A 12541-nucleotide genomic window follows, 5' to 3' on the forward strand; every position below is an offset into this window, starting at 1 on the left:
CACTGCTGGGCTCCTAAAGCAGCCCTCCACCCTGTGGGCTCCAGTGCTTCACTTTGCCCACACAGGGCCTTCTTTGCCCAATGAGAAAATGGAGATAATTAATTAGATTATTGCACCCTTCTTGTTCTAGTCCCTTATATAATGATAATAGCTAAGTTATAGAGTGGTTCCTAAACACTTTACATATAATAACCCATGAAGAAGTGTTATGTGACAAATAGGCCCAGAGCAGTTAAGTCACTTACCCCGAGTCACACAGCCAATAAGTACCAAAGCCAGGAATCCAACCCTGACCATTTGACTTTAGGGTTCCCCCTCTTAACCCCTACACTGTAATTCTGCTTGGTTTAGTTTTAGGAAGAAAATATTTTCTAATGGCTCCTTGCCTCATATCTTCACTTTACGAATGCAGCCTGGTTTACTGGTGCTTCATTCATTCTTTATATAATTTTCTCCTTGGGTGCCTCAAGTTGCCACGCAAGGTTATTCTCCAGATCTTCTCAAACCTCTGGACATCTTAAGTAGGTAGACCAGGGGACGGCAAGGGAGACAGTGGCATTACCCTTCCCTGAAGCACTAGCTCGCAAGAGATAATTTCAGCATCACCTGAGATGTCTGCGGATGCTCCCACCTGTGGAATGGGATCCAGAAATGGTCCTCTCTCAAGTCTGCCCCAACCCCACCCCCAGCCATCAGCACCTTAATGGCAGTCGCCCTTTCAGCATCCCGGCTCAAATCTTGAGGGATCCTAGTCTCCCAGGCGCTCTCCTGACAGCCCACAACCTTGATTAGGAGGCGCTGGGAGGGAGGATCGGTGTGCCCCTGACCCCTAGGTTCTGAGGCGGCCAGGGTCGCTTGCAGCTCGGCCGCGTGGAGGTGACCGTGCGGAACTCCGAGGGGGCGCAGGGAGAGCTGGGCGGGCCCACGGCTCCAGCGGCTGCTGTCAGGGGCCGCGAGGCTTTCCCTGAAGATGCAGCGCAGCATATTTTGCACATGAGTTAAGAGGAAGAGGAAGTGTAGCCGGCGGACGCGCGGCGGCGGCGGCGGGGGCGCGTCGGGGCTGGAGCCGGAGCGCGCCGGGCGCTGGGCGCAGCGAGCGAGAGCGCGGCGGCCGCGGGCTCCGGGGAGGGACCGACGCACCGATCAACGGAGGGACAGACAGGAGCACGCGGCGCCGCCGCCCCCGCCTCCACCCACCGGCGCCCTTGTCCTCCCCGCCTCCTCTGTATGGCACAAACTTTCCTCCCGGGACGGAACACGCTGTCTCAGGGAGCCCGCGCCCGCGCCTTCTCCTCCGCCGGTCCCATACGGTAGGTGGGGGCGCGACAGGGCTTGGGGTGTCGACCGGCACAGACCCCTCCGTTTGGCCCTGTGGACCGGGTCCCTGGCGGGTAGTGGGAACCCCGCGTGGCGCCTCCCTGCAGGTTGCTCTGTGCCGGGGCTCCGGAGCTGCCAGAGCAGCCCCCGTTGGCCCGCGTGGGATGGGGACCTGGGCTGATCCATGGGACGCCTGGATCTTGGGCCAACTTTTTTTGGGGGGGAGGGCGGGTGTGGGGGAGTCATTCCTGGAGCGATGTAGGGAGAGGCACTCCGGAGCAGCCTGTTGGGGGTCGTGGGCTCTGCAGGCTCAGAAGCGCCTAGGAAGGACGCGGAGGTGGGGGAGCTTCGAGGCTACAGGTGGGTCCAGGACACACTGCCGCTGGGGTCCTCGGAAAAGAACAGGCGGGAGCTGGTCGCGGAGTGCAGGTTTCAGGGGTGCGCGCGGCTGGGGTGGGGCAGGGTGGAGGCGGTGCCTGACTGCCCCTCTGCGTGTGCCCTAGGAGGTGGGTTTGCTCTGGGGACAGAGGTGCTGGACCTGTAAGAGCAGACACGCCGCGCGCTTCGAGGAAGCGCCGGAACCACTAGAAGCACAGGGACGCGGGGTGCGGAGAGTCCCCAGCACTGAAAACGGGCATCTCCTCTTCTGTAAGAGATTTTCTTCCCTTGTCTTAACCCACTTCTCTAGACTCAAGGGACGTCAGGATGGATATGGGTCTGGACGAGGAGGAGGTGGTTGTGTATTTCAGGAAGCCCCGTTGTCAGGCACGCGCACCCCAGTCCTAGGCCAGGGCTAGTGCCCTTCACCTCCGGTGTCGCTGCCTTTGGCAGCAAGAACCGCGTGGAGGCCAAGGTTGTAGACCCAGGCGCGCTCCCTACTGTCTCTCTGTGCCTCTGCGCTTGCCCTCAGCTGCCCTGTGTGGTTGTGGGTGATCCCTTGGGACGCTGGGTGGTGTCAGTGAGTTTCTTTGGGGGCTTAAAACAAACAAACAAGAAGTACTTTTTAAAAAAAAGTCTTACTCAACCTCTGTCAGTGGCCACCCCAGTTTCCAGCAACTCATGTGCTGAAACCCTTGTAGTCGGTACAGCTGTTTCAGGAGCTGGCGCTCAATTAGACTGGGCATCTTCCAACCCCTGCCGTCGTGTGTCATCTCAGGATAAGTAAGGCCTTGCCAGGAAGGAAGCCGGGTGTAATGTGAGCGACCTCTGGGCCTGTGGGTAGGGCCACTCTGCTCCCCCCTGCCCCCTGCTGCCGGGATTCCTAATTTGTACCTCTGAACAGCTGAATCCCAACGAAGTTCCAGTGACCCCAGATGTCACCAAACCCCACAGAGGGGTTACAAAGCAAGCTGTTTGGGGCTCTTTGGTGCGTGTGCGCTAACCTCAGTGAAATCACTGTAACCTCAGGCTGAGCTCTGCATCCTCTTTTGCCTTCAGTGGGGTTTCGGCCGGCCTGAGTAATTCAAAGCCCCAGGGCTGGCACATCATCCTCTGGCTGCATTTGTATGTCAAGTCACTGGCTTGGTTTTTCTTTGTTTGCTTTTTGGCTGTATGGACTTGGGGCAAATGGAAGTGGAGTGTTGTGCAGTTAGCTAGTAGATTTGGTACAGGAATTGAAAGATAATAAATTGGGAATACAAGTCAGTGAGTTCTCTTTCTCCCTCTTGAGCAGGAATTTTTGGCTTACATTCAAATAATTGCTTTGTCTGTAGGGAAACAAGCAGAAAATCTTTGGCATGAGTGATGTGAGTTCCTGTAAAGCTACTTGTGTTCTTCCAGTCTTCTCTTTTAGCAGAATTGTGGTCCCATGGCTTGGTGGGGCATTGGTGCTTTGCCAGATTTCTAACTTGGTGGACTAAGGAGAGTACACTGTGACTCTATCCCCATCCCATTTTTTAAGATATAGAAAAGTTGCAAGAGCAGTGACCACCTCTATATACATGCCTAGAGTCTAATTCACATTTTGCCATCTTTGCTTAACTACACATCCATCCAGCCATCCCTCTATCCATCCATAAGTCCAGCGGATTGTTTTATGCATTTTAAAGTAAATTACAGATGTTGGTACAGGCATTCCTAAACATTTTAGTACACATTTTATTATTTAGACTTCAATATGTGTTCATGGTTTCCTTAAGATAAAATTTATATACATGTAATGAAATGTGCAAATCTGGAGAGTACCATTTGCATAATGTTTTGACAGATGCATGCACCTGTGTAACCCTAGTCCTTATCAAGACAGAGAATATTACTGTCACCCCAGTAAGTGCCTTCATCCTCATTCTCAGTGATTCTCTGCCCTCACCCTCTCAGTGGCAACTGCTGCCGTATCTCATCATAGGTGAGTTTCACTTGTTCTTGAACTTCCTGTAAATGGAATTCTACAGTATTGTGTAAAGCTCACCATGTTTTTGAGATTCATCCATGTTGTATCCATGATTTGGTCTTTTTTTATTGCTGACTTATGTTCTGGAGCATGTCTCCTCCACAGTTTGTTTGTATGTTCTGTTAATAGACACATGGATTATTCTAGTTTCTTTCTTTCTTCTAGTTTCTTTCTTTCTTTCTTTGGCTATTGTGAACAAAGCTGCTGTGAACATTTGTGTACAGGTCTCCTTAGGGACATGTGTTCTCATTTCTCATGGGTAAACACCTAGTAGCAAATTGCTGAGTCAGAAAGGAGGTATATGGAAACCTGATAAGAAACTGCCAGACCTTTTTCCAACATGGTTATACCATTTTGTACTCTCACCAGCAAAGAATATGAGTATGAGATTCCAGATACTTCAACCCTGTCTTTCCTATCTTAAAGCCAAGAGCTTGGTTTGACTAGTGTTCTTCTGGGACCAGAGGGAACCTGAGGCAGTGGGGAACATGTTTTTATAGGTGGAGGGGCCATAGGAAGTCCTGACTCTGCCTGTAAATGGGTTTAAGCTTAAATCATTGCAGACGATCAGATGAATATTTTATTTTTAGAGATTTTCAGAGAAGGGAATTCCATAGGGGAATGTACCCTTGGTTGTGAAAGAAGATTGATTGAGTGCTTTCTATAAAAAGAAAAATAACCCCAAGCCCTACAGAATTTTACTAAGCTTCTGCCTAGAGACTCCCGGGGGATTTCTGGTCTGTTAGTATGGTTGATACTAACTTGGTGGAGATTCCCCTTGGATTTCACCGGCTTGGACAGCCAGCTATTAAAAGGGGTTGTGTTTGTTTTGAGGGGCAGGTCAGATTTGGCTTTGTGAAGACTCAGAGAATGACTGTCTTGTGAAAGTGATCTGGCCTCTCAGTGAGAAATGTGGCCTGTCAACACCCCTCTTATTGTCCTGACTGAGAAAATGGGCCTGTGCCCCTCAGGTCCCCTAATAACTTAGTCCCTCTCTATGGTGCCAGCAGCCAAAGCTTGCCCTTGGCTGGTCTAGGAAACAGGAAGTGAACCTTTCCGTCTGAGTGGGACTCCAGGATGAATTTTTTTGCATCTCATCAAGGTGTCCCAGTGCTGACCACGCTTTGCAGGAGTCAGGTGGCAGACAGCTCAGAGTCTTGAGACATTGCACTGTGTTTGGAGACTGTTCCCTCCTCCTTAAAAGCCTAGCGCAGTGCCTGCCAGAGGGTAGGGGCACAGTAAACATGGGCTGAGTGATTTTGTGACTCGTGATACCCATCTGGGTGATGGCCTCTCTGCAGGTTGACAGTGGGTGTCAAGATTGTCAGGGCCCCAAGATGTATTTTACCAGAGGGCACTTTACCATGGCTTGGAAAACACGTTCAAAGGGTTTGGGCCTAGGAAGATTTCGCTCAGTGTAAACTTTCAGTGTATTAGCACTGTTCTCTTTATTACCTATTTTAATATTGTTAATAAAATACTAATAATTACAGCTGCCAATTGCTGAGTGCTTACCCTTTGCCAGGCACTGTTGTACACTTTGCACGCATTATCTGAATTTGATCCTCATGAGAGGCGAGTACTTACAGTATCTTCACTTCAGCCCTGAGGAAACTGAAGACTGCGAGGTTAACTTTCCCTAAGTTCACGTTTTCATTTTTCTAAGACCTTAAGGGAAGAGACTGTGACATTCTGGTTTTTTGAAGGCAAAATCTGTCTACAATCACGGATTTCCAAATACACAGAGGCATAGTATAACAGAAATGTAAACTAGATAATCACAACAGAGTTACAGGAAATGATACACAGCAATCATTTTCTTTAGTTTGTTGTTGTTGTTGTTGTTTGTTTTCATTTTGTCTTAAGCTTACTGAGTTTGGCACAGCCAGGGGCTTATACTAATTTTGATGATAATTTAAAATATTATTGGTTGATTAGGATTACAATTTTATTGAAGGAACAGAAAGATGTTGCCAGCTGAACTGTTCCATACAGTAGCCACTAGTTACATGTGGCTATTTACATTTAAATGTAATGAATTAAAATAAAAGAAAATGTAAAATTCAGTTCTTCAGTCTCAGTCACCACATTTCAGGTGGCCCAGAGCCACATGTGGTTAGTGGCTACTGAATTGGTTAGCGCAGACAGTGTTCTCATCATTGCTGAAAGTTCTGTTTGATAGTACTGCTCTGTAGTAAGTGTTTCCTTTTTACCCTTCGGTTTAAGAATTGGTAACACACTTGGCTAGGGTTTATGCTATTTTTCACTGACAAAGGGATACATTTAGCCAGATGTTGCTTTTATGTTTACCTTTTAAAGGTGTGTATGTGCATGCGTGCATGTGATCTTTCCTCCCATTCACATTCAGGTTTTGACATACATTTGAGTCTCCCTTTTCTCCTGGGCCCCTAAGGAGCTTTCATTATTAGCATTGCATATTTTATCAAGACACTTTCTCATAAAAGATTGGTACAGCAGGCAAGCGATAGCCACTACTTGAACCCGGCTAATTCCTTGCTCTCCAAATAAGAATTCCGTTCAGCTTTTAAATATGCAATTGTGTGACTTACTCCCTACCTGGGCTGAATTCAGGAGGAAAAATCACTCTCAGTGGGCCAGAACCAAAGAGCTGGAAAATCAGGTCACATTCTGCAGCGATGGCTACCTGCCAGGACTGAGATGGAGGAGACACCATTTGGGGTACTTGAAAGCTTCATTTGGGGTTTTCCTGGATTTGACCTGCCTCCGGGGTGCAGGGAGTGATGGAGAAGGCTGGCAGCTTTGGTGTCCCAGTTACATGGGACAGTGGAGGACTGGTCCTGGGGCTGTCGCCTCTGCTGTGGTGTACGGTACTCCAGAACCAGCCTCACAGAAGACAAGAAGGCACTCCTCAGGTGTCCGCGAGCAGCCAGTCCAGCCGGAAGCGGGAAATCAACATAAGCTATGCTTGGCTCCGTTGTTTGATGCCGACAAACTCTTATGCTACTTTAAGATCCCACACTGGAGGTTTCCACACTTCTTCAGCCAGGAAGCCAGATGCACCTCACTGACAGCTTTCTCTGGCGTTTACACCTGAAATGTCCCATCTTGTTGTTCCATAGGGAGACCTCCTTGAGGGTTAGAATTTATTCTTTATGGGGGCCTATCAGCTTTCATTTGTGTGCATGTGTGTGTATATGTATGTGTGTAAGTGTGTGTGTATGTGTGTGTATGTGTGTGTATGTGTATGCATGTGCATATGTGTGTATGTGTGTGTATGTGTGTATGTGTATGTATGTGTATGTTTATGTGTATTGTGTGTGTATTTATGTGCATGTTTGTGGATGTGTGCATGTGTGTGTATGTGTGTGTATGTATATGTGTGTGTGTGTACATGTGTATGTGTATGTGTGTGTATGTGTATGTATGTGTGTATGTTCATGTGTATTGTGTGTGTATGTATGTGCGTGTTTGTGGATATGCACGTGTGTGTGTGTGTGTATGTACGTGTGTGTGTGTGTGTGTGTTTTGAAACTCCCTACTTTGCCTTTTACCCTTTGTCCTGAGGAATCCTTCAACTTTTATGGAATAGTGCTCAAGTTCCTCAGATTTGGGGGAACTGTTGTAATAGATTTTACTTAGAAAGTTGGGTAGGAAGAGATTTGGTTAATCATAGACTCCGGTTAATGGAACCTGATCATATCATGTATTAGCAAATTTTGGAAATATAAAGCACAAGAAATCAGGTTGTTTGTTTAAACACTTCTTTAATTTAGAGAGGCCTTTTGGGCTTTTCCAGTGTCTTATGATACCCTTTTCAGTGTGCCCTTTCCCGTGTGGTATAATCATGACTATTGGCCAGAATAGGTCAAAAGGCATCTTCATAATGGGCAACAAGTAATCCTAGTGGAGTACTAAAATGGTTAATATCTATACTGCTCTTTCCATGTGTCTGAGCTCTTCTGAGCCCTGTTAAATATTAACTCACCGTACCTTATTTAGTCCTCACCCTAGAAGTAGATGTTGCAGTTGTCCCCATTTTACAGACGAGAAAACTGAGGTTAAATGGCTTCCTTGAGGTCACACAGGTAAGAAATAAGGGCACAAGATTTGCACCTAGTCAGTCCGGTTCCAGAGCCTGTATGACCAACCCCTGTGCTGTACTGTTAAGAAAGTGAATTTGAGAGCCATACAGGGAATATTCCAAATGCCCTTTACCATCCTGTACCAGATAAGTGTCTTTCCTATTCCCGAAAGATGCTGCTAAGTAGGTATTTATTGTGCATCTGTTACGGGCAGGGCGTTGGAATAGCTGCTGTTGGGGATGAAGAAGACCTGCTTGCTGCCTTCCAGAAATTTACTGTCATGTGGGGAGATGAGGCATTACCAAGAGCTGTGGAGCTCTCCTCTGGACTCAGAATGGTACATCCAGTGGCCCACTGCACACCTCTGCTTAGATGGAGTTAACATGGCTAACTCCTGGCTTCCTCTACCCATCTCAGAAGATGGCCACTCCAGCCTTGCAGGTGCTGGTGACCAACCCTAGAGGTGTCTTGGATGCCCTCTTTTGCTCATCCCCTTTTTCTAAATCATCAATCAATCCCGTTTTCTACCTTCAAAACATATACAGAATTTGACCACTGCTCGCCCGTCTACTTACTGTCATCTGGGCTCTCTGCTCTCATGGTCTGTCATGGCTGGAGTAATTGATGTCTTCCCTCAGCTCGAAACCTTCCAGAGGCTTCCACCTCAGTCAGGGTAAAGCTGAAGTGCTCACGACCCGGCCAGACCTGCGTTCTGTCTCCCAAGCCCTGTCTGACTTCACCCTGAGGTCCGGTCAACCTCCCCGGGGGCGCCACACCCCAGCTTGTTTGCACCTGCCGCTGCCTTGCCTAGCCCACCCTCCCCCTTATCCCATGGCTCGCTCTGTGGCCTTCTTCATGATTTTGCTTAAACCACACACCTTCTGGGTGTGGCCTTTCTCGATCCCTGTATTTAAAACATCGTACCTCCTCCTGTGATTGCTACCCCTCCCTTGCATTATTTTTGTTCTAGTTGGCATACTTTAAAAATGGAATTTTATGTATTATTTTTATGTGTTTGTCTATTGCCTGTTTCTCGGCTTCTGAAGGTAAGGTCCATGAGGGGAGGCTTGTTCTTTTACTGTGTGAATCCCTTTCGTTTTACTTTGGTATCACTAGCATTTAGAACAGGACCTTGCATATAGTAAGTGCTCATTACTTATTTATTGGATGAATCAATGGCCTAAAGTGGCAATCCTCTTAGAGCTCAGCCTTGAAGGAGTGTGACGGTTAATTTTATGTCAGTTTTTCCTAGGCTATGTGCCTAGTTTTTGGCAAAACACCAGGGTAGGTTTTGCTGTGAGTTATTTTTTAGGCATGATGAATTGTGCAATCAGAAGACTTGGAGTAAAGCAGATTACCCTCCATCATGTGGGTGAACCTCATCCATTCAGTTGAGAGCCTTAAGAAAAAATACTGAGATCCACGAGAAGGAATTCTGACTCCAGACCACCTTTGGATTCAAGATTGCAGCACCAACTATTCTCTGGGTTTCCAGTCTTCTGGCCTTCCCTGAAGATTTTAAACTTGTCGGCCCCCCAATTTTATGAGCTAATTCCTTATAATAAATACCTCTATTTGTCTCTCTGTATCTGGGTGTACACACACGCGCGCACATACACACACACACACGTATCTGACTAGTTCTGTTTCTCTGGAGAACTGTGATTAATACAGAGGATGAGAGGTACAGGAAAGCAATGTCAGGTGGAAGTTCACTGAAGGAAAATGGTGGTGCCTGGAGAGTTCTGAGGGTGTACAAAAGATTGCAGTAGCTTAGCCTGACTTGACTCTAGGGTCAACTGTGAAGGGAAACAATGGGAGGTAAGACTGGAAAGGAGGGAGGGTTGAGTGAGATTGAGGCTGAGGACTCCGAGCTGCACAGCGGATGTGATTATGCTGTTTGAGCCACTTATGTGCTGTGAAATGATTAAGGTGGGAAAAGCTGGAGATAGGAATTAGATGGATGAGGGGGAGCCAGATTCCAGGAAAGCATTGGTTGCTGTTGAGATGGCAGATTGGTTTGGAGAATAAAGTGGGGGGATGGATAGCATCCACCAGCTCTTGGTGGGCCAATGTCAGGGTGAGGATGGTGGCAGGAGCAGGCTGATACTGGGGCTTTGGGCCTGGATGTTAGGAGGGCAGTGGTATTACCCAGAGATGAGAAATGCAGGAGGAAGAGCAGGCTTGTTGGGCAAGGTGCTGCATTCTGTGGGGCATATTCTTCCAGAAGTGCTGAGAAAGTCTCAGGTGAAGAGAGAAAGTTCCAGGTGGAAATGTTGAAACAGTTCTTGCGGATGTCTGCCTGGAGCTGGAGAGAAGACAGACAGGCTGGGAAGGAGGCTGGGGAGCTCTTGCCTGGAGCAGGTTAAGTTATGGCGAGAGAGGGAGTGTGAGTGCTAAGGGAGAGACAATAGCATGTAAGTAACTTTTTTGAACATACATAATACTATATATTGGTGGTTCCCAAATTCTGGGCTAAGATACCCCAAGGCACTGCAGCAAATGCACAGGGTTGCCAAGGGATATTTCACATTTTCGAGGGAAATGCAGCAATACTTAACATCTGTCAGATACCACGCTAAGTACTAGCTTGAGGCACTTCGCAATATCGACATCTGACGGTACCACATTACTCTTGATGATGTCATATCTTTACAAGCTACATTTTGGGTAGTTGCTAAGAAAATCGGTGTGGAAGTGGGAATCAGGGTGGTGGTGTTCAGTGTGGTTCCAAGTTTTGAGAAGTTGCGCAGTGTCCAACAGATGCCCACATCCCATTAGTGAGTAATTGTGGTTAGTTAAGAATGAAAGAAAAAATATTTCTTCTTTCAGTTTATGTGTGCTATTTTTTTTGAAAGGCTACTGTTGTTAGGCTGTGAATAAGTATTAAGTTGTTTGGACCTAACTACTTAATAAAAGAAACTACTGGATACTTTTTTTAATCTAGGGCATGCCATTAAAAAATGTGCAGAGGAACTAAGGGCACTACAAACTGAGAAATCCTCAGAATCTCTGCCATATGTTGTTCTGGGTGTTATATGTTATATATAGATTGTAAAAGAGTACATACAGGGATAGAAAGATAGGGAGAAAGGGAATGGCATGAGGACTGTGTCAAGAAGTCTATTTATCCAAAAATAAAATATCTGAAGCAAATAAGGTAAAAATGTAAGCACTTGTTAAATCCAGGTGGTGGATCCATAGACATCTCATTTTCTGTACTTTTCCATGTGTTTGAAGTGGTTTATAATTAAAATAGTTTTGGAAAAGTGAGGCAAGAGGATGGAGGAGGACAGAAATGTAGGAGGTGCCTGTGCTTGCCTGGGAAGATGGCAGAGGAGACTGGGAAGGGGTGTTTGAGGTAGAAAGAGATTCAGGAGATTGAGGGATGTGGAACTAAGCAGATCAGTGTGGCTGAGCTCTGAACTGTGGTTCTCAGTGCTGGATGTGAGGCTGTAGGAGACACCCTGGGCCCTGTTGATTCCTGGCTATTAGGAGATTGAAGAGTGTTAGGAGTGGGAAAAGACTGGGTTTGCTCCTAGAGCATTGATGCTCAACCCTGGCTGCATGTTAGCATCACTTGGGGTTTTTCAAAATACTGGTGCTCCGGCCCCACCCCTAAATGCCTGAGCATCAGGGCTTTTCACAGCTCTCCAGATGATTCCAAAGTGCAGTCAAGATTAAGAGCCACGGCCACAGCCCAGCGTTTCTCAAACTGTACTGTGAGTCAAACTTTAAGGAATCACTTATTGCTCAAATACAGATTCTGATTCAGCAGGTCTGGGATGGGGCCTGGGATTCTGCATTTTTAACAAGATCCCGGATGCTGCTGCTGGTCTGAGGTCCACAGGTTGAGTAGCAGGTTCAGAGAGGGAGCTATTTTTAGCGAAGGGTGGCTGGAGAGCAGCGGAGCAGAGATGGACTCAGGTTCAGACCCCTCCTGAGATGGACTGAGATGGTGGTAGGTTGTGGGGGTTGGAGGAGTGGGGGGTAAGCAAGTGTTTTCTTCTTATAATGCAAACACCACTCTTATTAGGTATCTTTTATTGTGTCACAAATTACGCCAAAACTTGGCAGCTGAAGAGTCAGCTCTCAACCACTCCACAATGCCGCTTCTCATATAGGAGCAAGACTCTTAACGTGAACAGCCTGGATTAATTATCTGTTGATGGGTGGTAAATTGCCCTAAAACCTAGAGGCTTAAAACAACAAACATGCTATCTTGCATCGTTTCTCTGAGTCGGGGATCCAGAAGTGGCTTAACTGAGTGCTTCTGACTTAGAATCTCTCATGAGGTTGCAGTGAGGATGTCAGCTGGGCCAAAGGCTGTAGGATCTACTTCCACATGGGTGTTGAGTTAGTGCTGACTGTTGGCAGGAGGCCTCATTGCCCTGCAGTGGAACTTCATCCTGCTGATAGAGTGTCCTCACAACGTGGCAGCTGGCTGCCCCCAGAACGAGAGATCTGGGAGAGCGAGGTAGAACCCACAATGTTTCCTACAGCCTAGTCTGGGAAATCACAGTCATTTCCACCGTATTCTTCTGGTTACGCCGGTCAGCCCTATTCACTGTGGGAGGGGTCCACACAAGGGTGTGAATACCAGGAGGATCACTGAGGACCGTCCTGGAGGCTGGCTGTGATATCCATAGTCTTTTCTTTTCTTTTTTTTTTTTTTTTTGAGACAAAGTCTCACTCTGTTGCCCAGGCTGGGCAGTAGTATGCAGTGGCACAATCATGCAGTGGTGAGATCATGGCTCACTGCAGCCTCGAC

At 47.3% G+C, this 12541-nt stretch overlaps 1 protein-coding gene across 7 annotated transcripts in view; it reads left to right on the forward strand.

Annotated features, from left to right (window-relative positions):
* The first annotated feature begins 1079 nt into the window (after positions 1–1079).
* The window catches only part of RFTN1 (raftlin, lipid raft linker 1), a 203300-nt gene continuing 191838 nt past the window's right edge, over positions 1080–12541 (forward strand). For 2 of the 7 annotated variants that reach the window (XM_028843654.2, XM_028843653.2), the window contains exon 1: positions 1080–1310. Coding sequence is in view for 1 of the 7 variants with exons in the window: in XM_028843652.2 (XP_028699485.1) it covers positions 1482–1677 (196 nt within the window). In the remaining 6 variants the exon portion in view is untranslated. Of the gene's footprint in view, positions 1678–1766; positions 1966–3526; positions 3662–12541 lie in introns of those variants that run through there. The other 5 variants (XM_028843652.2, XM_015132239.3, XM_077991418.1 and 2 more) reach the window with 5 other exon arrangements.

Source organism: Macaca mulatta, chromosome 2 (assembly GCF_049350105.2).
Source record: "Macaca mulatta isolate MMU2019108-1 chromosome 2, T2T-MMU8v2.0, whole genome shotgun sequence".
Taxonomy (NCBI): Eukaryota; Metazoa; Chordata; class Mammalia; order Primates; family Cercopithecidae; genus Macaca; species Macaca mulatta.